The following is a 27,397-nucleotide window of genomic DNA, read 5'->3' as shown; positions in this document are numbered from 1 at the left end:
CATTTTCTAAATATCATGAGACTCTGTCAAAATACAGCTAATTCTAAATCATTTATGATTATGGTGAACATACAAACTCTTGGATAACAACTAAACAGAATAAATCAGCTTGGTACCGCTCCACAAAGATCCCGGCTTGAACGGCGTGAACGATGCTGCGGAACCGTGGCTTCTCCTCGGGCCGTCTGCACACCACACCCATCTTCCTGGTGAAGGTCGAGGCCAGCCAATCCCGCACCTCCATGGGCACAGAGTCTGCCTGGATATCACTGAGCTCGTCTTCCGTGTCCAGCAGTCGCCTAGAGAAGATAAAAAACATTTTCAATCTTATTTGTCATATGAGAGTCTTACTATGGCATTTGCACTTCACTCATCAGTCATTGCCTGACTCCAGCAATAGTCCTCAGTTACCGGTACTGTAAAATAGAAACAGAATAATGTATTGGTCAGGTCCATTAATTAATCGCTGATTGGCTATTTTGATATTATTAGCGTTGGCCAATAACCATGCCTACCATGCCCATTGTGTTGGTTTCAAAATCTACTAATAGCCTTGTTAATATACACTAATAAACACTGCTCTCCTGATTTCAGCATCAGCCATTTAAAAACCTATAGCCTTGTCAGCATACATCAGTTGTCAGCTACCCAGTGATTGATTTTTGCCACCAGATCTACACCTAAGATCACACATAAAGCTTTTTGAGGCTCCTTGAGTCCTTTTTGACATCTAACCAGGCCTGAGGGTAAATCAGTTCTGGCCTCACTCTGAAGGTGCCACAAAAAACTGATATATCTGTGCTCTAGTGACAATTTAAAAACCCATAGGAGTCTGCAGCCTGCATTCAGATGTGTGCGTCAGAGGGTGTTGCAATAGTGAACAAATGTCCAATAAGTGATGCTAATTTGGTTTAAAGATTAAAAACATGGGGGTTATATGTTTGGCCATAATTTTGTTACGATTCTCTTTGATCCAATTCGATACGATTATTTAAGAACGATTCATAATTGTTTTCATATAAAAGAACGTTTTTTCTCAACGTTATAAATTTATACAGCACATACATGCACTAAACTTGAGCACAAGTCACTGATGAATTTAGGATCAAGGAGGTTTTTCTTATGTATGGCTGCATATATAAACAGAAAAATAATACTATTGTTACATGCATTGTAGATCTGATATGAATAAAGGATAGCATGCAACATATTGCCTTGATTTTGTATAGAGGTCACATCGGTGCAACTACATAGTTTGCAACACTTGTCGATTACGTACAAAGCATTCGTTTTTTGTTTCGTATGAGAAATATGGAAAGTAGCAGTGTGAGTGCAGAGAATTAATTTATATTACAACAATGTCAGTTTCAAAAAGTTTCTATTTTGTTTTTATAGTTTCTAAATGTATAGTTACTGTCATTTCATAACAAAAATGCCATAGTTTGTATTGCTGAAGTTACTAACTATATACTGTATAGTATATACTGTTTATACATATATTAATGTCAATTTCATTTTCTTTATGCAAAATATTGTTTACTATTTTGATTGTGTGGTGAAATGTGACCTGGACATGTTTTTGTAAGATTTGCCAATAAATCTCTAGTTCCACACCTGCATGAAGCTCTGCAGTAAAAGTGACATTATGAGTGAGTGCAGACACAGAAAAAGCGAAAACGTCTCCACAGCCACTTGCTCATTTGCTCATTTTCTCACAGTGCTGTGAGTCATCCTACCCTCGCTCTATTGGAGAGAACTGCGGTATTCAACGCTGAAGTACCTTAAGTAACTGGCATAAGAGAAAATAAATAAAGCTTTTCATGAGAAATGAAAGCCGCAGAAAGAATAGCAACCATTATTGCTCGGTCTTACGCATTCAGCCCGACCAGCGCAGGAAATGTGACACGTTATTATAACAAATATTCGCTGACTTCCAGTAACAAGCTAAATTTGCTCAAAGCTGCTGCCATGACAATACGTCCTGTGCCTGTCATTAGACAAACATAATTAGCCGAAGCCGAGGCTGTCTAAACACAGGCCCATCAAACGAGAAGCTGGAGTGCTCTAGTGGGACAACGCTGAGGCACCACAGACTGACAGAGCTCTGGGTCTCAGTTAATTAGGACTGAGAGCTCATGGGACGCAGGGCTATACAGAACTCTGCTGAGTAACGGTGTGGCTGACTTCTACGGGGAGAGAGAGCTGCTGAACATGAATACGGTCTCCCTTTGGATGAATAAGAAACAACCTGCTTGTTGGAGATAACTGAGAACATCGCAACGACAGGGTGGAGTAGGGATGGACGATATTTCGAATATTAATGATATTCGACATAATTTCGTGAATATCGCAATGATTTTAATGTGCTTTCATTTGGCCATTAAGTTTCATAGAGAGCGCATCAGTAGAATAATTTCACGATCCTTCAGGGCTGCACAATTAAACAAAATAACATCAGAATGACAAGTCGGTCATATGTGATTATTAATCCACAAAAGGCTGTGATATGGTGTGAGGCTGTACTAAGCCCTAACCCTACCCCAAACCCCAAACCTAAAACTATGCAAATATAGCGTTGGTAGCACATCCTGATGGGTATTATATATTTTCAGGACTGAGGCACTCTCAGATCAGCATGCATTGTGAAATCAAGGTAATGCAGGTTCAAGCATAAGCACAGTCCCAAACATTAATAACCGATACAAGATATTATACAAATCTACACGGCACAGAATAACAGAAAAGGAAGAGATTACAGCATTTCAGGAAATGTGAAACATTTGAAAACTGTTAAATAAACATGGGCTTTTCTGTGTCACAATAAAAGCTCCTTGTGAAGTTGAAGTAAATACGACAGCACTTTCGGTGTCAAAATAAAAGTCCTTGTGTGAAGTAAACAGGACAGAAATATGTTACTTTTGTATATCACAAATCTAATAATCAGAATAATAATGATAACTCAGCATTAGGTTATAATAATCAACCTGACGTGTCACACAGTAATAATTTAGGATTATGCGATGTTCAACTGGGATTTCAAAAATACGTTTGTGAAGGAAGTATTGTCTCTGCATAAAAGTAATGGGTGTTTTCAAATCTGTGGGCCTTTTCAAACCGGGATGGGCGTTTCTAAACTAACCAATGAAAGAAGTAATCTCAATGATTTGAAAACGCCCACTGATTGGGAAAAGCCCATTTTTGTTCTGCAGCGATATACTGTATGTCTCCAGTGAAGTAGCTTTTGCACACCTTGTCCATTCACAAAAATGTATTAGTAAAAACATTTGAAGGTAAATAATGCTTTTTATTAAGCTACTATTTATCATTGTGTATGAAATATAAATATAAAGTGCATATCAATGAGAATTATAGAATTTCAAAAACCTTGTTTTTATTTAATAAACAAAAAATATTCTTAGATTTTTAGTTAATGTCTAATCTACTTGCTACAGTGGCTGTTTGGATGAAATGATGGTTTCTCTGATCAAATAAACACCACTTTTGAGCCATTTTAGAGCAAATACATAATTATCTAAATATATATTGAATACCATCAATAGGCGGAAAAATATTGATATAATTTTAAGACATATCGTCCAGCCCCTGGAGACAATATACAATCCTACAGGGGGAGATAATGCACACTATTTGAACATGTTGCCACATTCCCATGGTCCCACTATAGAACACAGTTCATTAACCATCTAGATAGTTGTATAAGGCCCCCTCAAGTGTTCATTCTGTTATCATTTACTCTATCTCATGCCGCTATTACTTTTTATGTGGAACTCAAAAGCAGATGTTAGGTAGAATGTTCGCCTCAGTCACTTTTCACTTTCAAGGGTGAGTAAAAGATGACAAAAGTTTCATTTTTTTAGTGAACACAACTTGTAAAGTGGACTCCCTGTAATATGAGTTAGAGACTCTTGAAGAAAAGCAGATGTGTCCCTTTAAAGGGAAGAAATATAAGCAACAAATTCATGTAAATGCAGAGAAAATCAATCATGATGTGAGACTGTGGAAAGCAGAGTGTTCACTCACCGAGTTTCATCGATGTACACTGCCTCCAGAACCGAAGCTGCATATTCAATGTTTTTCCTTAGATCGACGATGTTCACCTCCCCCTTATCCAGTTGCTTCACGAGACATCTCAATCTGCAGGGAGACAACAGTCAGAGCCTTAAACTTGGGAAACTTCCACTTCTAATATGAAAGCACAGAGGTGAATTCACTTCATGTTGGAATTACAGTATTACGAGATTTCGACTCGTAAAAACCGTAAACTCGGAATTTCTGAAATCTCTGAAGCTCTGAATTGACCGTCATGGCTTCATGTAAAAAGAACCAAAATGGCACAGGTCTCAACAGTTAAAGGTAGTTTACATATATTCCTGTTTGATATGCCATTTTGTTATTGTCACTGTTACTTGTAGAGGCTGATCGATATACAGTATCGGTTTAGCGATTCATTGGTGCCGATAGTTGCTTTTTGGAACTATCGTTATTGAAAAAATTATATGGCGATAGTTGCCGATAGTTTTTTAATCATTTCATTATTTCAAAATAAGTTCCCAATGTGTTTCGGGCTTTTTAATACTTAAAAGTCCTGCATTATACACCATATCTTTTTTCTGGTAATTATTGGGATTTTGGTTGAACAATAAACTGCATCTGGGATTTGATTAATTTTGGACTCTTTGTCTTTTGTTTTTTTGGCATTCTATAAACCGATTTGAAAAACTATTAACTGGTTAACGGCCTTTCCCAACACCTTAGTTATAAGTATTGGCAAAATCCACTATCGGTTGACCTCTAGTTACCTGGAGCACTTTCATTGTTCTTAACCACTTTGAGAGAGCACTATAGAGGTGAATTAGTGAAATAATGTAGTGATTAAATATTTTGCTGTAATCAACACAAAAGCCACACATGGATTCATTTTGATGTTATAATTGTTGCCACATAAACAAACAATTTCTGAATCCGAGGACGTGGAGAACCGCTCAGAGCAGAAGTCATCTCAAGATGTAATTTCCAATTATTTTCTTTCTTCAATGAAACACAAAAGGAGATCTTTAGAATGTTTGAGCTGCTCTTTTCCATACAAGCAAAGTTGATGGTGATTTATACAGCCATGATCCAAAAAGGATTTAATAAGTGGTCACAAATGGTATCCATTGAACTCTGTTGCTATATTCCAAGTCTTCTAAAGCCACATGATACATTTGTGTAAGGGAAAGGTTAGAATTTTTCAGCCATATTCTAAAATGCCATTTGTGGCTGTGTTTCTCAAAATTACAGCATGTCTAAAAGCAAACTTTTTTTTATTATTTATTAAACAAGCATGAATGTTAGCTCCAACAATGGGAAGGTTAGTGAATCAGTTAATTTACCATTAATTTTCATTGTATGGAACAGAGCAGCTCAGACATTCTGTCTAACATCATGCTTTATGTTTCAATAATATAGGAAATAAATAAAGGAAAATAATATAGGGTCAGACATGAGGGTGTATAAATGATGACAAAACTTTCATTTTTTTTGGAGAAAATTTCAAGAGAATCAAAACATTATTTTCATAATTATTTTCAAACCAATCTGTTTTAAGAATGAAATGAAACATGAAAATTGAAACAGACTGTGCCAGTTCCCACCCACACAAAAACAAAGACAACCAAACATTACAGTAGGCCTACATCAGCTATTTTATCATCATATCTCATCAGCCAAAATAATATGTTCAGTAAACCTTTGGTGCATTCAAAATAAGCAATTTTTCAAAATAATAAAAGCAATCATGTTGGCAGAATTATTGTAAGGTAATCCAGTAAATATGTAGGTCAAAAAAACAAAGTTAACATTTGACAGTAATGATTACCCTCCATGTATTCCAATCACTGCCTTCCATTTCGTTTTTTTTTTAAATCACCCATCTCATTGCAATTCAAAGATACACATCTGAAAGAATTAAAAGTGAAAATAAAGAAATAAACAAACAAATAAATAAATAAATAACAATATAAAACTATAATTGAGCCATTGTAAGCCAGATCAAATTTAGGGTTTTTTATAGCTCATAAGACTTAAGAGTTCATATTTACATTTTCCTCAGGAAAAATTAATATATACACAAATGAGACATTACTATGAACATACAGTAAGATATAACAAGTTATAAAACGAGTGTGGATTGCATAGCTCAGATAATTTAGTCTTGAAAGAATTCATATTGAAATGTCTAAGAAAACTGTCTCCATTTGATCTCCATTTTTATCTCATTTCTGTCTAGGAGAAACATGTAACATATTAATAAGGTCTAATTTGTGTGTGTGTGTGTGTGTGTGTGTGTGTGTGTGTGTGTGTGTGTGTGTGTGAGCATGTATTTATCACTTTGTGGGGACCAAATGTCCCCATAAGGATAGTAAAACCCGAAATCTTTGACGTTGTGGGGACAATTTGTCAGTCCCCATGAGGAAAACAGCTTATAAATCATACTAAATTATGTTTTTTGAAAATTTAAAAATGCAGAAAGTTTTCTGTGAGGGTTAGGTTTAGGGTTAGGTTTAGCTCAAATCTGAAGCCGTTTCTTAAGGAGGAGCTGTCAGCTGCACTCGTCTAAGCGGAGGATCAGACTGCGCTCGGAGCCAAGCATAGACCTGAGCGACTGAGATGCAAACAGCCTGATCAACAATGAGCGGCTGCCTTTGGTCTGGGTCTTTTCATCAGATATTCTCCATGGTAGTGAGTGAAAGTAATGCTGTAGCAATACCCCACTCAGGGGTATTGATGCAAATGGGTCTTTGATACCTCAAAAAAGAGCTCTGTTTATGTGTGTAATTTCTTAAATTTTACATTTGAAACACATTTTTAAAGTTAAAATACTTTCTCCAATACCAGGTTAATATGCAGAGGCTACTATAAGTAAGCCGGTTGGGTTACTTACAGGTTAGGTCAGGTTGTTTTCCCTGAAAATGTAAAAACTGTGGCTACTTCAAGATGGCTCTGTTTGTTGAGTAGCCTGATCAGCCCAACACAGCAAAACAGGCTCAACAAATGGCATGAGTTTTGGGACCAACCAAACAGATAGTCGAGACACTTTAACAAAACCAAATTCAAACAAGAAAATACATTTTTGAGAGCACAGTCTCCAGTATTTTCACCGCATCATATATTCTTACCGGGTAGTTACATTTGTAGAATTTTTCAAAAGACCTTTTTTCTTTATACAGAGCCTCATCTGTGTATGTAGATGACATGAAGCAATTGTCTGTGGTTAGTTAAGTAGATATCATTAACTATGAGATATTATGACAGCAAACAACTGTACAAGTTGAGCATGAAATTTATTTTTACTCCAAATAACCCTTAAACGGTTGTTCTTCTCCATCTGGATCGCCGGTTTCGGTTAGTTTTGCATTGCTTCTCGAGACCAGAAACAGAAAACAGGCAATTAGAATCATCATGGCGCCACCCAGTAGTTGCTCATGAAAACCGTAAACAAGCTGGGATAGGAGAAAATGTTTTAATGAAAAAAATCATAATAATAATAATTCCAAACATCCATGAGAAAGCACTTTCGAAAAGCTCTGTAGTGAAATAAATGCGTTTTCAAGTGGTTTAAAAATGGTCAAATACTGGCAAATTCATCAGCCTGGTGAAACTACAACAATCAATATATTTGCCAATATATTCATTAACATAAGAGTGTATTTAGTATATGTACAGTTTTGTTTAATGCAGGGGTCTGTAAGGCCCCATTTACACTGCATGGTTCAAGTGACCCAAATCAGATTTTTTCCTCTCATGTGGCACAGATCGTATATGACCGGTGAACGTGTAAGCAGGAAAAAACTGCATGGATTCCGATTTTCTCAGATCGCATTCAGGCCTCACTCATATGTGGTAATAAATCGGATATGAATCGGATACGTGCATTTGCGTGTGTCATGTAAGCAGACAAATCGGATATTCCCCAGTAAATGCGAGTCGTACGTCATTAAAGTGACGTCAACTCAGGTGGACGCCACCAACTGAGATCACGTGACTTATTATAGGCGCGATGGAGGACGAAGCAAACGCACAGTGGAGCAATGCGGAGGTTTCATGTCTTTTGAGTGTTTGGGGCGAAGAGACAGTGCAGGCAAAAACGCAGGGCTGTTATCGAAATAAATCAATTTATGAAGACATTTCACGAGATATGGGGAGGCACGGTTTGGAGCTCTTCACCTTCTGGCAGCTTGATGTACTCGCGCATCATCTCATTTCACACGGCATGGCAAAACTCCCGGACTATTAGGCATACTGATGCGTCACTTATGCCAGTGTTCGATAACCAGCTCCTGTCGCGAGCCACCATAGTCCCACTCCAACGCGCTTCTGCACTGAGATTGCCTGGCGAAATGTTGTGTCCTCGTATGAGAGCACTGGTGTCAACCGCACACACAACATTTCAAAAGTTTCTCGTCGCATACGAAAGTTGCTGACCCACAGTTCTTGACCCCAGGTTCCAATAACGCGATCCCACCAGTCTTGAGTCCTTTGCCGCATCCAAACCTCCCTTTGAACCGATGTTGCAGCGATCATCGCTAAATTCGCCCAGGCTGCAACAAGGGCTCTCCTCTTTTTTCTCCGCCGTACGAGACCAATGTTTTGCTGACTTTTTTGATGACTTTTCAAAATACTGTGGAAAGCAAAACACTGGATAATTTTATTCGCGTCTTAAATCCATTGCATTTCGTGCTGTTTCAGCAGTGTATGTGTAAATGCAAAAATCGGATACGGGTCACTTTTAAAAGATGATGTAAGCGTGTCGTCAAAAAATCGGATATAGTCAGAAAATCGGATTTGGGCATCAAGACCTGCAGTGTAAATGCAGCCTAACATAGCAACTTGAATATACACCTCTGCAGTAACGTGCTATTGACGTGGCTTTTAGATAACACTTACGCCCAAACTCAAACTGTCTGTGGCTCTCTGCCAAAGAAACTAATGTGTATGGAAGACAAACAACAGCAAGAACAAAAACAGAAATTACAGATGAAACTATTGGCTAAGTTATCTGAAGTGAAGACACTAAGAAATAATCAGCACTGACTAGTACAAAGCTTTGAATAAAGAGGACAACATTATGTTGCTGTCAGGGCGAGTTCTCTTCTCAGTCCAGCCCTGGTTGCTGTCAGTATTGACCTAAAGACTAATATACAAAGTCTGAGATTCGGACCTGACCTCATGCTCTAGCTATTCCCAATTGCAAACCAAGATATGATCTGGAATGGTTTCAGACTGTGATTCTAGTCTGGGTTGAATTAGAATCTCCTTTGATCGGAAAATGAGGCAAATGTTCACATGAGAGCAGTAAACTGCTCCTCAAACAGAGATAGCCTTGCATTCATCTCAATGTGTCTCTCAAGTTTGTGAATGGAAAGAATGAATTACCCTCGTAAACATCCTCTGTCATAGCCGTGAAAGTGTGGTGTCTAATATTTATAATGTGGTCAAATAGGCTTTTTTTACGGGACAGGCATGAACCATAATTTGCTACTTGCTATAGAGTGCAACCAACCTAGTCTCATAGAATGAATGTTACTATAACTAAATTTTTGTAAACTGATTTTTACATACTGCTTTCTATGTTTTGCTGCAGTTAACTGGTGATATTATAACTAGGTTTTAGGTGCTACAACAACTGTGCACTTTATTCACTTTCACACAAATCATGACTACAACGGCTGATTATGACTTCATAAACACTTGTTTTTTGCACTATTACTCACACATTGTTATGATATTGAAACATTTTTACTGTAACGGATTATTTGAAAACAATACATTTTAATGCTTGTATGTATTATAGCCTAACCTACTTTTACACACTTTATTCAATGTGATTAGCTTCTGTGGTAGCTCACCTTATAGATTGTTATGCTTTGGACTCAGAAGGTGTGATTCAAGACCAGTCAAGCTGACATATGAGACGAGAGTGCCGTAAAAGCGACCCAAGACAGTTTGCTTCAGAAAATGTGCTTTTCATTTCTCATTTTGTTTTTGGACACTATCGGTTTGATTAAGGGAAGGAATGTCTGTTTTGTGTCTACCTCTTATTTGAATAAAGATCACAACTGGTTACGTTTAGGTTGAAGTTTTAGGTTAGGGAGGTATGTTTTACTCATTAAAACCTCCATTTAATATTCACTATTTAACTCGCTTTTGGTGCCCCCCGCTGGACATTTCACTGATAAACTACAGCCAAACGTGTAATAAGCCACATAATTTCGTTATGCAAAAATGTTGGTCATTTTCAAGAGACAGGCTGAGTGCAATGGTCGGGATCGGAAGTCCTTTATAAACCTATACAGACAGACCTATTGTCACGTTCCTGTGTTGTCTGCTCCGTGTTTTCTGTTTCACTCAGCACGTCACATTCCATGTCACGTTCCTTGTGGTCCGGTCCGTGTTTTCACCAGTCATTGTCTAGAAAACTACACTTCCCAACTCTCCTTGCCCTCACCACCTGCCAGCACTCACTCATTGTTTTCACCTGCGTATCGTTTAGTTCCATCACCTCTGTGTATATAACCCTGTTTATTTCTCCATTCCCCTGTCGGTCTTTGATGTATGTGGACGCCTGTTATCCGTGCTCTCTATCTTTATTTACTTCCCGTTTAACCCTTTGTATGCCCTCCGTGTTTTGTTTTACCTTTTCCCATCGTGGATGTTTTCTTTGTTCGTGTTTGTTTTGTTATTCAATAAAGCTTTCCGCTGCAAGTAGATCCTTGTCCCGTGTCTGCCTTCACCTGCAATCGTAACACCTATCGTGAGCTCAGAGATTAATCGATGGTATATGGTTCCGTTGAAGCCATCCGTCTGTGTTATTTCAACTTAATTTAAAGAAATCATGCTTAACCCTCTGGGGTCGACGGACGCGCCGGCACATCCTGCTGGATTGTTTCGTCATTACAGCAGAAACAACATAAAATTCTCCGTCATTTTGGGGCATACAGATAAGTGTAAGACATCATTAGAGACAATAAAGGGTCTACTTTTATTTGCGTACACTCACAATAGCAACAAAACCTTGTGCTTTTGTAAAATAAAGAAAATAAAAAGGGTTTCACAAACATGACACAGATGTCTAAAGAAAGCTTAAAATGTCTACTTTTAAATTATCAATTCAAATTTAAAACAAATATTATCCTGCAATGTAATCTGTATGAAACAAAGCGATGTACAGTTTCTCCTGGCTCAGCGAATTATCTCTAATGTGATCACACCCACCAGCAGAGCGCGCTATTCATACGCTAATGTGCTGAGACAATCAAATCAAATGGTGAACGCCCCCGACTATGCCTTAAAAACAAAGTTAATTCACTTTCTGCACGTTTGAAAAACAGCACGATACACAAATGAGAAAACTCCTGGATAGTGACGAAGAGTTACAATTTTCCTCAGAAGAAGAGCGGGACTTTGTTTGTATTTTGAAGAGAGACTTGATCCAGCTGAGGATACAATTTTGGACAAGTAAGTCATTTAGTTTTAATTAGTTGACATGCTATTTTATATAAACATGTACATATATTACTAGTGGGACTGTTTCCAGACATGCCAGCCAGGATTCAGAGTATTGAAATTTGAAATATGTCCTAATAAGCAAGTTTTAGTTACATTTAAATGCTGTTTTGTCTAAAGCAGTTATTTAAATTGTATGCTGTACGATATAAATATGATATGTACTATGGTATAAAAATAATATGAATGTTTAAATTATATTTTATCTAGTGTTTATGCTGCCTCATTATCATCAATGAAGCTTGTGCTTGCAAATATCTGTTCGGGTGTAAATATGCCCATATTAGAAAATCAGCATACTATTATGATTTCTGAAGGATCATGTGACACTGAAGACTGCAGTAATGATGCTGAAAATTCAGCTTTGATCACAAATTGCATTTGACAATATATTCAAATAGAAACTGGTTCTTTTAAATTGTATTTTTTTTTAATAAATATCACTGTTTTTACTGTATTTTGTATCAAATAAATGCAGTCTTGGTGAGCAGAAGAAACTTCTTTTAAATGGTAGTGTAGGTCTAAAATTAAGGAAAGACGTTATGTAAAGAAAATGTATAGTCAGATTACTTCTTTTAACTTAAAACTTGATTTTGATCAAGTCTCACATTCATTCTCTTTCTGTCACATTCCTCATTGATAGGCCCAGGGGAGGGGTCTTTTGTCTCCTCAGGTGTGAATTACATCAGTACTCATGATAATTCGCGCCTTCTCGCATATGACCTTTCTAACACTAAAAGTGTCTTACAAAAGTTTAATTACTAAATTGATTTGTATGAATGAGTGATCAGGATAATTTCACATAATTTTGTAGCAAAAACTCTAGGCTACAAGATCCAGTTCTTAAAAGGCTTGTGGACAAATGTTGAGTATGTGTTACATAGCTTTATTTCAATGACTTAAAAAAAATTTTTTTTCAAAAACCACGCATAAAAGTTATTTTCTCAAAAATACAAACATGTACACACATGTTGCTCACATATTATTGGAGCCCAGTTTGTGCTGAATACAGTCTTATCAGACTTTAGAAAAGGGCACAAAAAAAGCACAAATGTCAAGGCATGTCAAAACTTCTCCAGGGCCCAAAACACCCTCAGACCCCAGAGGGTTAAATTGCAGAATTCCTGATAAAGAACAACATTAGCCATGAAGGGAAAGATCCACCTATCAGTGAATTACGGCTAATAACCCCAGGCAAAAGAGCCCAGCAGCGACCGCCCACTTCTATGACGTGTTGTGAATGATGTAATTGATGTACCTTTGTCTTTTTGTCTGATTTGTATATATTATTTTGGTTCAAACCAAAAGTTTGTAGTGCCACGATTTACCTCGGAGCTGGTTGGTTTGGTTCATGACTTAGACATTTTTTATTAAGTACTTTATGAAATCCCTATGTAAAAAATGAATTTGAAAAAGATTCCTGAAGCCCGAGACCAACTGAAAACACATAGGTTCTGTTACCACTTAAGCAATCCACACTAATTGAACTTACTGATAATAATAATAATAAAAACTCTCTTTTTTCTGTACTAGGTTCTACAATACTTCAACTACTCTGAGAACTTGGCAGTGTGATCATGCAAATAATGTTGACTTTTGTATGACAAATTTCTTGCTATGTTTCTCATTTGTAAGTTGCTTTGGATAAAAGTGTCTACTAAATTACTAAATGTAATGTAAATGTAAGACTGATGAAAAAAATGGGTTGGTACTGTTGCGCACTGCTAGCCAGTGGCATGTAGTATTAGGGGAGGGATATTCTCATTTTAGAAAGGATTTTAGTGTACGAAAATGTGTGTATGCTCCTGCGTGAATTATGAGTCATCAATATTTCTTGTCAGTTTTTACACTAACATACAGTAGTCCAATTTTTATGTAATAAGTGTAAAAGTATAAATGTAAAAAGTCTATCTAAATTTTCAACTTAAATGTGAATTAAAAAATATAAACAAGTGCATTTAAAGTTCGCTAAATATTTGAATTCAGAATATCTCTTGTTAAGTAGCCGAGGAAAAACAGTATAAGGGTGACATGTGTCAACCTATCAGTGCCTATTTTTACCTGGAGTGTATGAGAGCATGTGAGAGAGACGGACTCCATCTGGAAAAGGGCAGAAGATTGATAAGGGCTTTGGAAACACTGCGGGTGATACTGATGGCACACCTTATCTCGCTAAGTTATGACTCCAAACTTTGCTTGCCCACAGTCGAGCACCTACAGTAGGTAATAAAGTGTGATGGACATGAGGGTGGGTCACAGCACACACATCTCACTCTCTGTACAAACGTCTTTCTCTCTCACAAACACACACCCACCCCAAATGTCACAGTGTGTATAATTATCACACAAGCTCCCCAAGCTCCAGAGGGGAGGACTTTCCAAAGCACTTTCCAAAGCATGATAGCAGGGTGGGCAGGACCCATACAGCACTGTGACAAGAGGGGATTTACAGTTTAATACGATCAAGGTCTTTAATATTTTATCCAGGCTTCATTTGAGACCACTGTTCATGTGCCTCTTTTATTCTTTCATTGTTTTTTTTTTGGCAATAGCATTAAAAAAAGATAACGAAAATAGGGACTCTAATACTCCCAGTACAATATCAGTACCCACTAGACTAAATTTGTTTCTCATGATCTTAAAAACCTTTAGATATTACGTTTTGTGTTTAAAAGCTTAAAATTAGTTATGCTGTCAAGATAAATTGCCTGCTAATTAATTTCTTTGCAAAACTAAAGAAATGGGGTTGTTGGACCATTAGGAAAGCAGCCAAGAAGTGCCCATCTTACGTGGTCTAAACATAATTACTATATTTCAATTTATGTTATTTCATAGTTTTAAAGACTTTAATATTTTTAGAAAATGTAGAAACAGTTATAATAAAGAATAATTGGGTGTGTCTACACAATTGACTGGTACAGTAAAATAACTCCCTTTGGTCCAAATGTATGAGATCACTTGTGAAAAGAGCTTCAATTCAGCATGTTTCTAATTTAATAAAGTTTTTTCAATACAAATTATGTATAGTATCAGCTTGACAATTTGAGTGACAATTGACATGAATTTCAGAATGTCTAAGTATTTAGTATGTGCTCCTTTTGCTTTAATGACAGCATGCATGTGTGCTGGCATGAACTCCAGGAGTAAAATCTAATGATCGGTGTTATCCAGCATGATTTGAGAATGTTCCAAAGAGCATCTTGTGTGCTTCAATGGAAACAAGGAAATCTGGGCCCGTATTCACAAAAAATCTTAAGGTTAAATGTAGCTCCTAACATGGAAATTTAGGAGCAATTAGGGGCATGTAACTCCTAATTTTAAGACTTGTAAAATTTTGATCTAATAGTAATTAATTTAGCATTTTAATGCTAAAAAATATCTAATGTATATACACTGATCGGCCACAACATTAAATCGGCTTCAAACTACATTTATTATTTTGTTACAATGGCACCTGTCAAGGGGTGGGATATATTAGGCAGCATATGAACATCTTGAATTTCATGTGTTGGAAGCAGTACAAATGGGCAAGCGTAAGGATCTGAGCGACTTTGACAAGGGCCAAATTGTGATGCTAGATGACTGGATCAGAGCATCTCCAAAATGGCAGGTCTTGTGGGGTGTTCCCGGTATGCAGTGGTTAGTACCTACCAAAAGTGGTCCAAGAAAGGACAACCCCAAGGCTCACTGATGCTTGTGGGAAGCGAAGGCTAGCCCGTCTGATCCCACGGAAGAGCTACTGTAGCACAAACTGCTGAAAAACGTAATGCTGGCCAAGATAGAAAGGTGTCCGAACACACAGTGCATCGCTGCTTGCTGCGTATGGGTCTGCATATACGCAGACTGGTCAGAGTGCACACGCTGACCCCTGTTCACCGCCTAAAGCACCTAAAACGTGCACGTGAGCATCAGAACTGGACCATGGAGCAATGGAAGAAGGTGGCCTGGTCTGATGAATCCTGTTCATGTGGAGAGTTGGGTGTGTGCGCATCGTTTACCTGAGGAAGAGAGGGCAGCAGGATGCACTATGGAAAGAAGACAGGCTGGCAGAGGAAACCTTGGGTCCTGGCATTCACACATACCACCTACCTAAAGATTATTGCAGACCATGTACATCCCTTCATGGCAACGGTATTCCCTGATGGCAGTGGCCTCTATCCATTATCAGCAGGATAATGCACCCTGCCACACTGCAAAAAATTGTTCAGGAATGGTTTGAGGAACATGACAAAGAGCTCAAGGTGTTGACTTGGTCTCCAAATTCGCCATATCTCAATCCAATTGAGCATCTATGGGATGTGCTGGACCAACAATTCCAATCCATGGAGGCCCCACCTTGCAACTTACAGGATTTAAAGGATCTGCTGCCAACACGTAAGTGCCAGATACCACAGGACACCTTCAGAGGTCTTGTGGAGTCTCGACGGGTCTGAGCTGTTTTGGTGGCATGAGGGGGACATACAGGATATTAAGCAGGTGGTTTTAATGTGGCTGATTGGTGTACAGTGTGTGTATATATATATATATATATACACTCACCTAAAGGATTATTAGGAACACCTGTTCAATTTCTCATTAATGCAATTATCTAATCAACCAATCACATGGCAGTTGCTTCAATGCATTTAGGGGTGTGGTCCTGGTCAATACAATCTCCTGAACTCCAAACTGAATGTCAGAATGGGAAAGAAAGGTGATTTAAGCAATTTTGAGCATGGCATGGTTGTTGGTGCCAGAGCGGGCGGTCTGAGTATTTCACAATCTGCTCAGTTACTGGGATTTTCACGCACAACCATTTCTAGGGTTTACAAAGAATGGTGTGAAAAGGGAAAAACATCCAGTATGCGGCAGTCCTGTGGGTGAAAATGCCTTGTTGATGCTAGAGGTCAGAGGAGAATGGGCCGACTGATTCAAGCTGATAGAAGAGCAACTTTGCCTGAAATAACCACTCGTTACAACCGAGGTATGCAGCAAAGCATTTGTGAAGCCACAACACGCACAACCTTGAGGCGGATGGGCTACAACAGCAGAAGACCCCACCGGGTACCACTCATCTCCACTACAAATAGGAAAAAGAGGCTACAATTTGCAAGAGCTCACCAAAATTGGACAGTTGAAGACTGGAAAAATGTTGCCTGGTCTGATGAGTCTCGATTTCTGTTGAGACATTCAGATGGTAGAGTCAGAATTTGGCGTAAACAGAATGAGAACATGGATCCATCATGCCTTGTTACCACTGTGCAGGCTGGTGGTGGTGGTGTAATGGTGTGGGGGATGTTTTCTTGGAACACTTTAGGCCCCTTAGTGCCAATTGGGCATCGTTTAAATGCCACGGCCTACCTGAGCATTGTTTCTGACCATGTCCATCCCTTTATGGCCACCATGTACCCATCCTCTGATGGCTACTTCCAGCAGGATAATGCACCATGTCACAAAGCTCGAATCATTTCAAATTGGTTTCTAGAACATGACAATGAGTTCACTGTACTAAAATGGCCCCCCACAGTCACCAGATCTCAACCCAATACAGCATCTTTGGGATGTGGTGGAACGGGAGCTTCGTGCCCTGGATGTGCATCCACAAATCTCCATCAACTGCAAGATGCTATCCTATCAATATGGGCCAACATTTCTAAAGAATGCTTTCAGCACCTTGTTGAATCAATGCCACGTAGAATTAAGGCAGTTCTGAAGGCGAAAGGGGGTCAAACACAGTATTAGTATGGTGTTCCTAATAATCCTTTAGGTGAGTGTACATATATATAGTTGTCTGTCTTAGCTGACAAAAAGTGGTTCCCTGTCTACCAATCACTGATGGCGATTTAAAGGAGCGTCAAATCCGCCTTACTCTTATCTTAAGATTTCCTTACTAAAACTTGCTCTTAATAGATTTGTGAATAGGTTTTAAGCAAAAACTCCAATCTATGAACTCATTGCAGAACTCAAAGTGGTAAGATAAAAATTGTTGTGAATACGGGCCCTTTTTGAACAAATAAGTTGCTTCACGTTTGCTTTCTTTTGATTTGTGGCCTAGAAATAGGCCTGAATCTTAAATATTCCTTCATTTAACATTATCATTTTTCTAGCTTTGAGCTTTCTCAAAATCTAAAAACTTTTTGCTTATTTCCAGGTTTAAATGAAAAATATCAGATGTTCAATATGACACCATTGTATATGACATTTATTATCACATGTACTGTATGTAAAAGGATGCAGAGCTCCTAGTACATCCCCCTCCCCTGCTCCCACCACAACAGCTGTTGTTCTTATCAGCATTCACATGAGGCCTGTGAGAGTGCGTTTAAAATGGGTGACAGTAAGAGTGCAAAATCTCTGACATGAGCTGCTCTTCAAGATGATGTATTAGCATCATGCCAGTGCACTCTTATTTCTCCTTTGGGGGTGGCTGTGGCTCAGGTGGTAGAGAGAGTCGGCCACTAATCGCAGGGTTGGCGGTTTGATTCCCGGCCCACACAAATTCACGTGCCGAAGTGTCCTTAGGCAAGACACTGAATCCCAAGTTGCTCCCAATGGCAGGCTAGTGCCTTGCATGGCAGCTCTGCCGTCATTGGAGTGTGAATGTGTGTGTGAATGGGTAAATGAGACGCAGTGTAAATCGCTTTGAATACCACTAAGGTTAAAAAGGTGCTATATAAGTGCAGACCATTTACCATTTACTTTCAGTCTTGTATTACATTTATTCATTTAGCAGATTCAAGGTACTTGGTTCAAACCAAGATACCAAAGTACATGGTTCATGGCTGTATGGAATGGAATACTCACTTACTACTTACAGAGTACAGTGCAGTATACTGTGCACTGCCTAACATTTTATCCAAAATGACCCCATTTTGAGAGTGTCATCCGCTTATCATCTTGGAAATAAAAATGGTAACTGCATTTTAATTCACTTGTGTGTGCCCAAGCAAATCATGGCAAAAATTAGGTGAAATCACAGCTAATATGACTTCCTGTTTATTTGTCACCTTGAAAATGTGAGTCAAGTCAAGAGAATTCAATTGTGGGATACTTTACCCAATGTAGTGCACTCTGCTGTTTAGAAAATCTGTATACTGAGTATATAAACTGTACTATATAAATAGTCAACGTAGCCAAGTATGGTAGTGCACAAAGCAAGTGCCCAAAACCCCACTTAGCCATGGTAAAATTACTCAAATGCACGGCATCAAGTGGCTTACTGCTTTTAGAAACAGCATTAACAACAATACGATTGATGGATGGAGAGAGAATTATAATATAGAATGTACAATCAGAGGTGTGCGTTTAATGGCTTCAAACTAAGCTCATCCAATCAGAATTTAGATCTAACTATCCATTTTATAAACAAGACTAATATTCACTACACTTACTAAGCACTTTATTAGGAACACCTGTACACCTACATATTCATGTGATTATCTAATCAGTCAATCGTGTGCCAGCAGTGCAATGCATAAAACCATGCATATACGGGTCAGGAGCTTCAGTTAATGTTCACATCAACCATCAGAATGACAAAAAATATGATCTAAGTGATTTTGGCCATAGCATGGTTGTTTGTGCCAGACGGGCTGGTTTGTGCATTTCTGCTGATCTCCTGGGATTTTCATGCACAACAGTCTATAACATTTACTCAGAATGGTGCCAAAAACCAAAAACATCCAGTGAGCGGCGGTTCTACGGACTGAAACGCCTTGTTGATGAGAGAGGGCAACAGAGAATGGCCAGACTGGTTCGAGTTGATAGAAAGGCTACGGTAACTCAGATAACCACTCAGTACAATGGTAGTGAGAGGAATAGCATCTCAGAATGCACAACACAATGAACTTTGAGGCGAATGTGGTCTTACGTTGTAGCCCATATTGGGAACTATTAACCAAGTGTTCCTAATAAAGTGTTCGTTGAGTGTATAGTATAAAATATAAGTGAAAAGGCTGAAAAACGCAAGCGATGAAGCAAGTTTGAAGGGTTGCCAGATACCATTGAGAGCACAGCCACTTCATCACAAAGCCACAACTGTATTTTTGGAGACTTTGTCATGGCCCCTCACAGTGTTCTGGTGAGGGTCTTTAGACTGCTGTGAGCATATGGAAATGAAAATAAGCTTTTAAAAAAAGCCTGTCAGGAAATGGAGAGAATACGAACAGCTTAACTTCTTTAGCAGGCCTCCCAGAAGCAAAAACATACGCAATAAACCGAGCTAGGCTGTCTGCTTTTAGCTGCATCCGGACTCTTGAGCCCACAGCATAACATGCTGCCCAGTATGACTGTTCCTCTGGGACCTGTTTGAAACCATCTCCACCCCTGCTCTGAAGATTAGGCCCAGTAGGTGAGTCCCTATTTTCCGAATCTAGAGCCGCCAAGGCTTTTCATAGCCAACAGTGTATATCCACCCTGCAGATTAGTGAAAAAAACAAAAAACAACAACAATCCCTGAAAGCAGGGTTGCCAGATCTTGCAAGAAAAACAAGCAACCTGGACTCACATAACAAGCCCAAAATAAGTGAAAAATAAACTAAGGGATTGTTAGTGAAATAGAAAACATAAAAAAAAAATACTGTAAATGACATAAAACCCAGATTTAGGCTAAATTGCAACTTGCTGCAAATAATGAATGTATAATGTCTTTCTGATAATTACATCGTTTTACAAAAATAATCAAAATGTTTCACATACAGTAACTAGCCATTTTAATCAATTAATAATTCTCTCTAAAAAATTCTCTAACCTGGAAAAGGTTAATAGCATAATCCATCATTGGGGAAATGCAAAACCTGTTAGGGGAAAAAAGAAACAAACTTCGGCGATTATTAATGACTTGCTTGATTAATTGCAAAGTGCAGCTCCAACAATAATTGGGGTGATCTGACAGTTGCAATTAGTGTTTTTTATTGGCCTCATAGCACAAAACAGTGGCACCACAAGACCAAAAATGCAACTGTATTCTGGAAATAAGCCTCCCAAAAAACAACCTGTGACTGATTTGTCTATAGATGACTATAAAAAAACAAACCCAAAGTCGTTTATAATATGAGTGGACCTGGCAACTAGGGAAGTGCAAAACTATATATTCTCTAAATCGGTTGCCTGAACGACTAATTGGTCTTAAAGAAGCCCTGTTTAATTAGGCTGGTTTTGGGTTCACCTGACCCCAAACGAACACATTTCTTAGGAGGCGTTTACATAAGATGTGTTCTTTGAACAGACTGCAGCTGTACACTGCTACAAACTGGGCTTTAAGTTTAAGTCCTTTTTTACCCTAAATCTCCACTTTCTCTTTCAGAAAACAAGCAGAAGTAAAAGTGAAAGTGGAGATCTAGAGTAAAAAAAGACTTACATTTTGATCTGTTTCTCACCCACACCTACAATATCGCTTATGAAGATATAGATTTAAACCACTGGAGTCATATGGATAACTTTAATGTTTCCTTTATGTGATTTTTAGAGCTACAAGTGTCTGATCACCATTCACTTGCATTGTATGGACCAACAAAGCTGAAATATTCTTCTAAAACCTTTGTTTGTGTTCTGCTGAAGAAAAGTCATACACATCTGCGATGGCATGAGGGTGAGTAAATAATGAGATTTTTTCTTTGTCTTCAATCACACCCGGACACATCCACGTTCCACATAAGAAGCATATTAAGTGCTTATAAAATGCTGAAAGTGCGAAGTATATCATAACATTTGCTTTGCAAAAATATTAATAAGATATTTATAAAATATGCATTTCCAACTTTGGCCACTGAGGGCAGTGGTTAGACCAAGCACAGACCAATTTCAGCTGAAGAACTTTCCACCTATTGTCTCCGAATTTGCAGTGATATCTGTCAGGCTACACAGCCTGAATGTTTGCTTCGAGTTTTTCTAGAAGCATTCCTGAAAGGGACTGCAATGCCAGCTTGTGCTCAGAGAGCGCATGAGAATGCCAAGGAGTAAAAGAGATGAAACGTTTCTCTTCGTCACTATCAGCGGTCCAGTGAGACGCTGGCACAGGTAGCCAGCAGACCATCGTGCCCCAGTCACACAAGTACAGAGATGAAGGTCAGCTTCAAGCATTTTCCCATGAGTTCGTGGTGCCATTCTATATGTATACATCCTAAACTGAGGGCCGCTGTCGTCACTGGCCTCCAGACCAAACCTCTAGGGACCCAGCAAGGGCCCTTTGCTGTAAAGATAGAAAGACATGCTGCCAAACTCTCAGACAGCTCTAAATTCCTCACTCCACAAAGATGGCACCAAGAGGACCACTCACTGACCTGACAATAATTAGAGACATGTGGAAGAGCATGTGATGGATCCAAAGAAGCAAAGCAGCTCCTTTTAAGTATGAAAAATTGCATCAGTGCACAAGCAGTTTCCCGCCCCATTTATTTTGACAAATAAATGAACATGCTCGCTGATGTCACAGATATCCCAGCTGCTAACTTTACAAAAAAGAAAAATCCCTCGGCAACAGGAAAAATATTGTCACAAATTGTCCCTCTTTAAACCAACGCTGCTTACCAAATGTATTTAAATAGACTGATTGCGATCAAAGGCATAGCTTTGGAAAGAAACAAACTGACCCCTGATCATGTGCTGGTATTTTCACCATTAACCGTGAAAAGCACTCAGTATGAGATACTGGTAAATTAAGCATTAAAAACTCAAGGGATCTAACTAGATATGTAGACGACGCTCTTAAAAGGGTCAATCTTGGATAAGTGCATGGATTCTGAAGTTAATAAATAGGATATAAATGAAATCAATAACTGAGTGGTGCTGTAAGCGCTTTTAAGTGGAGTATCTTTTGTGAATATACTGTCCAGGTGTGAATTTAAATAACCACTGCACCCCTCCAATGAAAATGAATGAAAATGAATTAAATGGCACTACTCCTATTCACAAAAACGTTTTATATTTTTATATTCGCTACATTTAGAATACCACCATACTACTCTTACTATTTCCGCTGTATATAGATAGAATAGTATGGTATTATGTTATTCAAAAGATAACAAATTACTCACTTCATAGTTTTTTTTCATTCTTCTACCTGCATTTCTCACTTGTGCAAAAAGCTTCCACATGTAGGCAAAAGCTCTTTGTGTTTATTGCTTGCTGTATTGTTTATGAACCGTGTTGGCTAAATGTATCACGCACCTCTTACAGATTACATTTACACCATGTCTGTGGCCCTGCTTAGGCCTGACCATGAGTGTTTGCAGGCCTCTTGGCAGTTTTCCAGCCTGGACACTCACAATCTCATATTCGGTACCCTCTTGAAAACATCTCCGTGTGTTTTCCAATATACCTGTTTGTAGGGCTGGCATTTAAAGGAATAGTTCACTCAAAAATTAAAATTTCAGTGTCAATTATTAAGCATGTTTATGCATAACCAACAACGCATGTGGTCGTGTAAATGCAATAAACCACGTTCCTTTATCACCGTAATTTCATAAACGGCATAAGAATAAACTACTTTTGAAACAGTGTGCATTTTAACATTTACAGATTGGTCCCATTCACTTCCAACAGATTTTAGCTTAACTTGTATTGAACCCGGAATATTCCTTTAGAGGAGGTGAAGACATTTAGTCAATAGTGACTTTGGGTGAACTATTTCTTAAAATTTTGGGACACTGAACATAATTTACATCCCCAAATCATATGAAATATCCAGAAAAACAATATAATCCTTTAGGAAATACACGCCTCATATTTTGCCTGCATGCATTTGACTACAGGACTTCTTTGGCTCCTCTGGAGATATTATAAACTCAGGTTGACATAAGCAGTCTGCAATAATCTGAACAATACTTCGAGCCAAGGAGAGCTCTGATTAAACAAACATCCTTTTCTCCACAAGCATGCCCTCTCCAAACCCCAAACCCACATCTTAATGCCCGCAGAACAGGTTGGGTTACACGGTGTTGTAAACAAACTTCTTGGGTTCCCATTTGTGGCAGTTCAGCAGAAGCCCCTAAATGCAAGACTTACATTGGTCTAGTCCTGTTTTGGCAGCATGAAGTGCTCTGATATACTGCCTAAGATTCTATCTCTGTTAGAAATCTTTCTCTGCTTATCCTCCACTAACAATGTCAATCCCAGCCCTTGGGGAATAAAGATGTTTTTACCTGACGTCGAGGAAATAGCACTAAAAACATGATTACTAGTGACGAAGACGAAGGGCAACCACAGTGCCACCAGTGACTTGCAGTATTCTCAAGAGCTTCTTAAAACATTCATCGACCGATAGTTTTAAAATCGATTCATAGAATGTAAAAAAAAAAAACATTATAAATTCTTTACAATGGTGGGCCAACACAGAGTCCACAATTAATAAAATCCCAGATGCAGATTTTTGTTTAACCAAAATCCCAATAAAACCAGAAAAAAATTAAGATTCGGTGCATTATGTAGGACTTTTAAATGTAAACATGTCCGAAGCACACTGGGGACTCTTATTTATAAATTACAAAATAATAAAAAACTAACGACAACTATCAACATAGATTTTTGCAGATTACCGATTGTTCCAAAAAGCAACTATCAGCACCGATTAATCTGTAAAACCGATATATCGGTCTACCTCTAGGTAGGGTTTAGGATAAGGCATAGGCGGAGGGGGGGGGGGTGTCAGGACCCCCCCTATCTGAGGATTGTCCCCCCCTAAAATATCATTAAAATATGTGTATTGTAAATAATATAATGATATATTCTTAAAATAATTGTTTAAGAAATAAAATAATACAAATGCAAACGGGGCAACAACAAAAAACCCCTTGGTGTCCCCTTCAAAAATTGCTCTTGATAATTGCCCCTGGGGTAAGGGTTGGGGTGAGGTTAGGTGTTCTTATGACCAATTTAAAGTGGAGTGCCTAAAACAGCCTTAACCATGGTAAAATCACTGTAATGTGAAGTCTCAAGTGGTTTATTGCTGTAGAATGAGCTGTTCTATACTTTAAAAAAAGCCTCTACTCATTTCATGTTGGGAAAGGAGCCAGAAATGTCAGGGGATGTGTTCATGAGGTCAACGGTTTGAAAACTGACTCTCCCCGATGAGGAATACATAATATTCTCTCTAGGGTAAATAAGGCTAGGTTAGGACTGTATTCTTGTTTTTTCATTAAATTCTTAATAGTTATTGGCTTTGATGAGGAACATTTCTTAACTACAGTCCAAAGTTTTCCCTGGAAAGCTGTGTTGACCTATTCTATGGCAAACAGATCTGTACTGTATGTCCTCAAAACAGAACTGCAAATGATAAGGGACTGATTCTGGAATGCAACTCTCATTCAATGAACACATAAGCAAAATTATATTACATTAAAAGGTATGCTCATTACAAAAACTGAACCATGCTACCCTATGATAAAGTCTCATAGGAGAAAATAGCACAATCTAATTTCTTCCATGTATACAGTGGGTATATAATATAAGCACATTTTTGACACTGACCATGTTATCTCCTTTGTACAAAAGGTCAGACTTTCTTGCTTCCATTAAAGCACACAAGATGCTCTTTAGATCATTCTCAGATCATGCTGGATAACTTGCAATACATGTAGAGTTCATGCCAGCTCGAGTGCATGCTGTCATGCCAAAGGACCTCAACATATATATCACCTCAGGCTACGACAGTGTTGACAAGCAAAAGTTACAGAGGCTACCTGGCTGATTCTCAGTGGCTTCAACGTTTGCGTTATTTATTAAAAAAGTTAAAATCGGATCTTGACAATAAATTAGTGAACGCCATGTCTTGGCTTCAAACTAAACTGTTTTCATTTCAGAAAATATTGCTAAAAAAATTGTTTATACACTGTACTGTACTGTCATATAACGTGCAAGCACACCATTCAAACAGATGGACAGCTGTTTTTTGTTACAAATTGTCTGAACAAATGTGTTTCATGTAGGCTATGCAGGATTTATAACTGTAATCAACCAACTGTATTCAAAGCCACAGTGGGATTTCCTAATATAGAGGGTAATATATTTGCTCTTAGTTGATAAATCCCTTTTAAGATCTGCCACATCAATGCCATCCTTTTCCACTATCTAAGAAATTAAACTTGTGTAAAAGTAAATGTATTTGCTTTAATTCAAATGCAATCCTGTGTGCTTTGTCATGAACACCTAACAGATTGTAATTCCAAGATCTCAGCTATGAAAAATGTGCAATACGCCATTGTTTTCCCTTGACGTTACAATAGTTTCAGCAAAAAATGCAATCTGATATGTTCTGTCTACTCTACCTCACTAATTTAGCCTCTGGTCCCTGCTTAAAAAAAACCATGAATGTTTATCTGGTCTCTTAACCTGGACAACATGGTTTGGCTGGTCTGTTGTGCTGGCATAAGAGGGATTTTGGGCACTTGTGAGATACTGAGGCTGGGAGACCAGCTAAGCAGCTAAACACCAGCTTGGCCAGGCTGGGAGACCAGCAAAACCAGTTAAAAAACAGCTTGGCCAGGCTGGGAGACCAGCTATACAGCAGCTTGGCTAGGCTGGAAGATAAGCTAGAGCAGCTAAAACCAGATTGGACAGGCTGGGAGACTAGCTAGACCAGCTAAACCAGGCTGGAAGAACAGCTAGACCAGTAAAACCAGCTTAGCCAGGCTTGAAGACCAGCTCAACTATCTATACACCAGCTTGGCCAGGCTGGGAGACCAGCTAGACCAGGCTGGGAGAACAGCTAGACCAGTAACACAAGCTTGGCTGGGCTGGGAGACAAGCTCAACCAGCTAAACCAGCTTGGTCAGGCTGAGAGACCAGCTAGACACCAGCTGTGCCAGGCTTGGAGACCAGCTAAAGCAGCTATTCACTAGCTTGTCCAGATTTGGAGAACAGTTAAAACCAGCTTGACCAGGCTGGGCGACAAGTTAGACCATATTAAACCAGCCAAGACCAGCAGACCAACTTAGGCTGGTTAAAGTTGTAGCGATCTCTAAGATGGCTCGACCATATCCGTCCATTCATTCTTCCCACATCACTCCTCTTGCATCTCCACATGGATGAGGTTTGTATCAGGACTGATGCTATAACAGACCAGGTGAAAAGCGGCTCGAGACACACTGTTGGTGTGCGCTCTAAAGATGTATTCAATAACTCACAAGATAATATCTAATGAAACAGCATATGAACACACACAACCCGACTGTCGCCAATGGCAACTCAATTTTAAATTATTGTCGCAGTCAATTATTTTTGGTTGCATTTACGACCATTTTAGTCACAGTCTGGAGCCCTGCTATGTCATTTTATAATGCTTTGGGTTGAATTTAAATGGAAAACTATGCAAGTATGCAAGCCAACAACACAAGTAAATGGTTAAGAATGTTTTTGTCGATGTAGCAGCATCAAGCCACTGCATCGCTCCAGATAGCATCAACAGAAGCACCCGGTGTTACAAAGAATCTTACTATGTAGGCAGTAGACAGCAAGGCAGCTCACTAGGTTTTGAAACAGAGTCAGTGTCTTCTAATCCTCATGAGTGGAGAAATTTAAACCCCTGCTTTGAGACTGACGAGTTGACGTGACAAGCCCGTTTGACAAAAGCATGTAGAAGTACCTGTTGCACATCTGCTTCTGTTTACATGCAGCAAAGCGATTAGCAACCTGCTTGAAATAATGAAGCAAAGCAATGAAGCACAGCCTAATGTTCTGCCTCTAATCACAGCGTAACCACATTAGACAGGGGCAGTTAGTGAAGGGTATTTTGCTCCCATTCCTTTGAAACTCATTGAGGCTGATAACAGAGTATAAGCAGATAAGGATGAAAGTGCCCCTGGGAATCAAAGTCACACTTAAGATACACCCCAGAAAAAATATTAAGCAGAGGTCCTAA

General features: G+C 38.7%; 1 protein-coding gene across 2 annotated transcripts in view; it reads right to left on the bottom strand.

Moving 5' to 3' along the window:
• Positions 1–27,397, bottom strand: part of LOC127654810 (dual specificity calcium/calmodulin-dependent 3',5'-cyclic nucleotide phosphodiesterase 1A-like) — a 74,459-nt gene that overhangs the window by 17,496 nt on the left and 29,566 nt on the right. For both annotated transcript variants that reach the window (XM_052142260.1, XM_052142261.1), the window contains 2 exons: positions 4,042–4,155; positions 117–299 (listed from right to left, as the gene is read on the bottom strand). In XM_052142260.1, coding sequence (XP_051998220.1) covers positions 117–299; positions 4,042–4,155 — 297 coding nt within the window. The remainder of the gene's footprint in view (positions 1–116; positions 300–4,041; positions 4,156–27,397) is intronic.

The sequence above is a fragment of the Xyrauchen texanus genome, chromosome 14 (genome assembly GCF_025860055.1).
Source record: "Xyrauchen texanus isolate HMW12.3.18 chromosome 14, RBS_HiC_50CHRs, whole genome shotgun sequence".
Lineage (NCBI taxonomy): Eukaryota > Metazoa > Chordata > Actinopteri > Cypriniformes > Catostomidae > Xyrauchen > Xyrauchen texanus.
The sequence above is the reverse complement of the archived record's forward strand: the minus strand, read 5'-3'. Positions and strand labels throughout refer to the sequence as shown.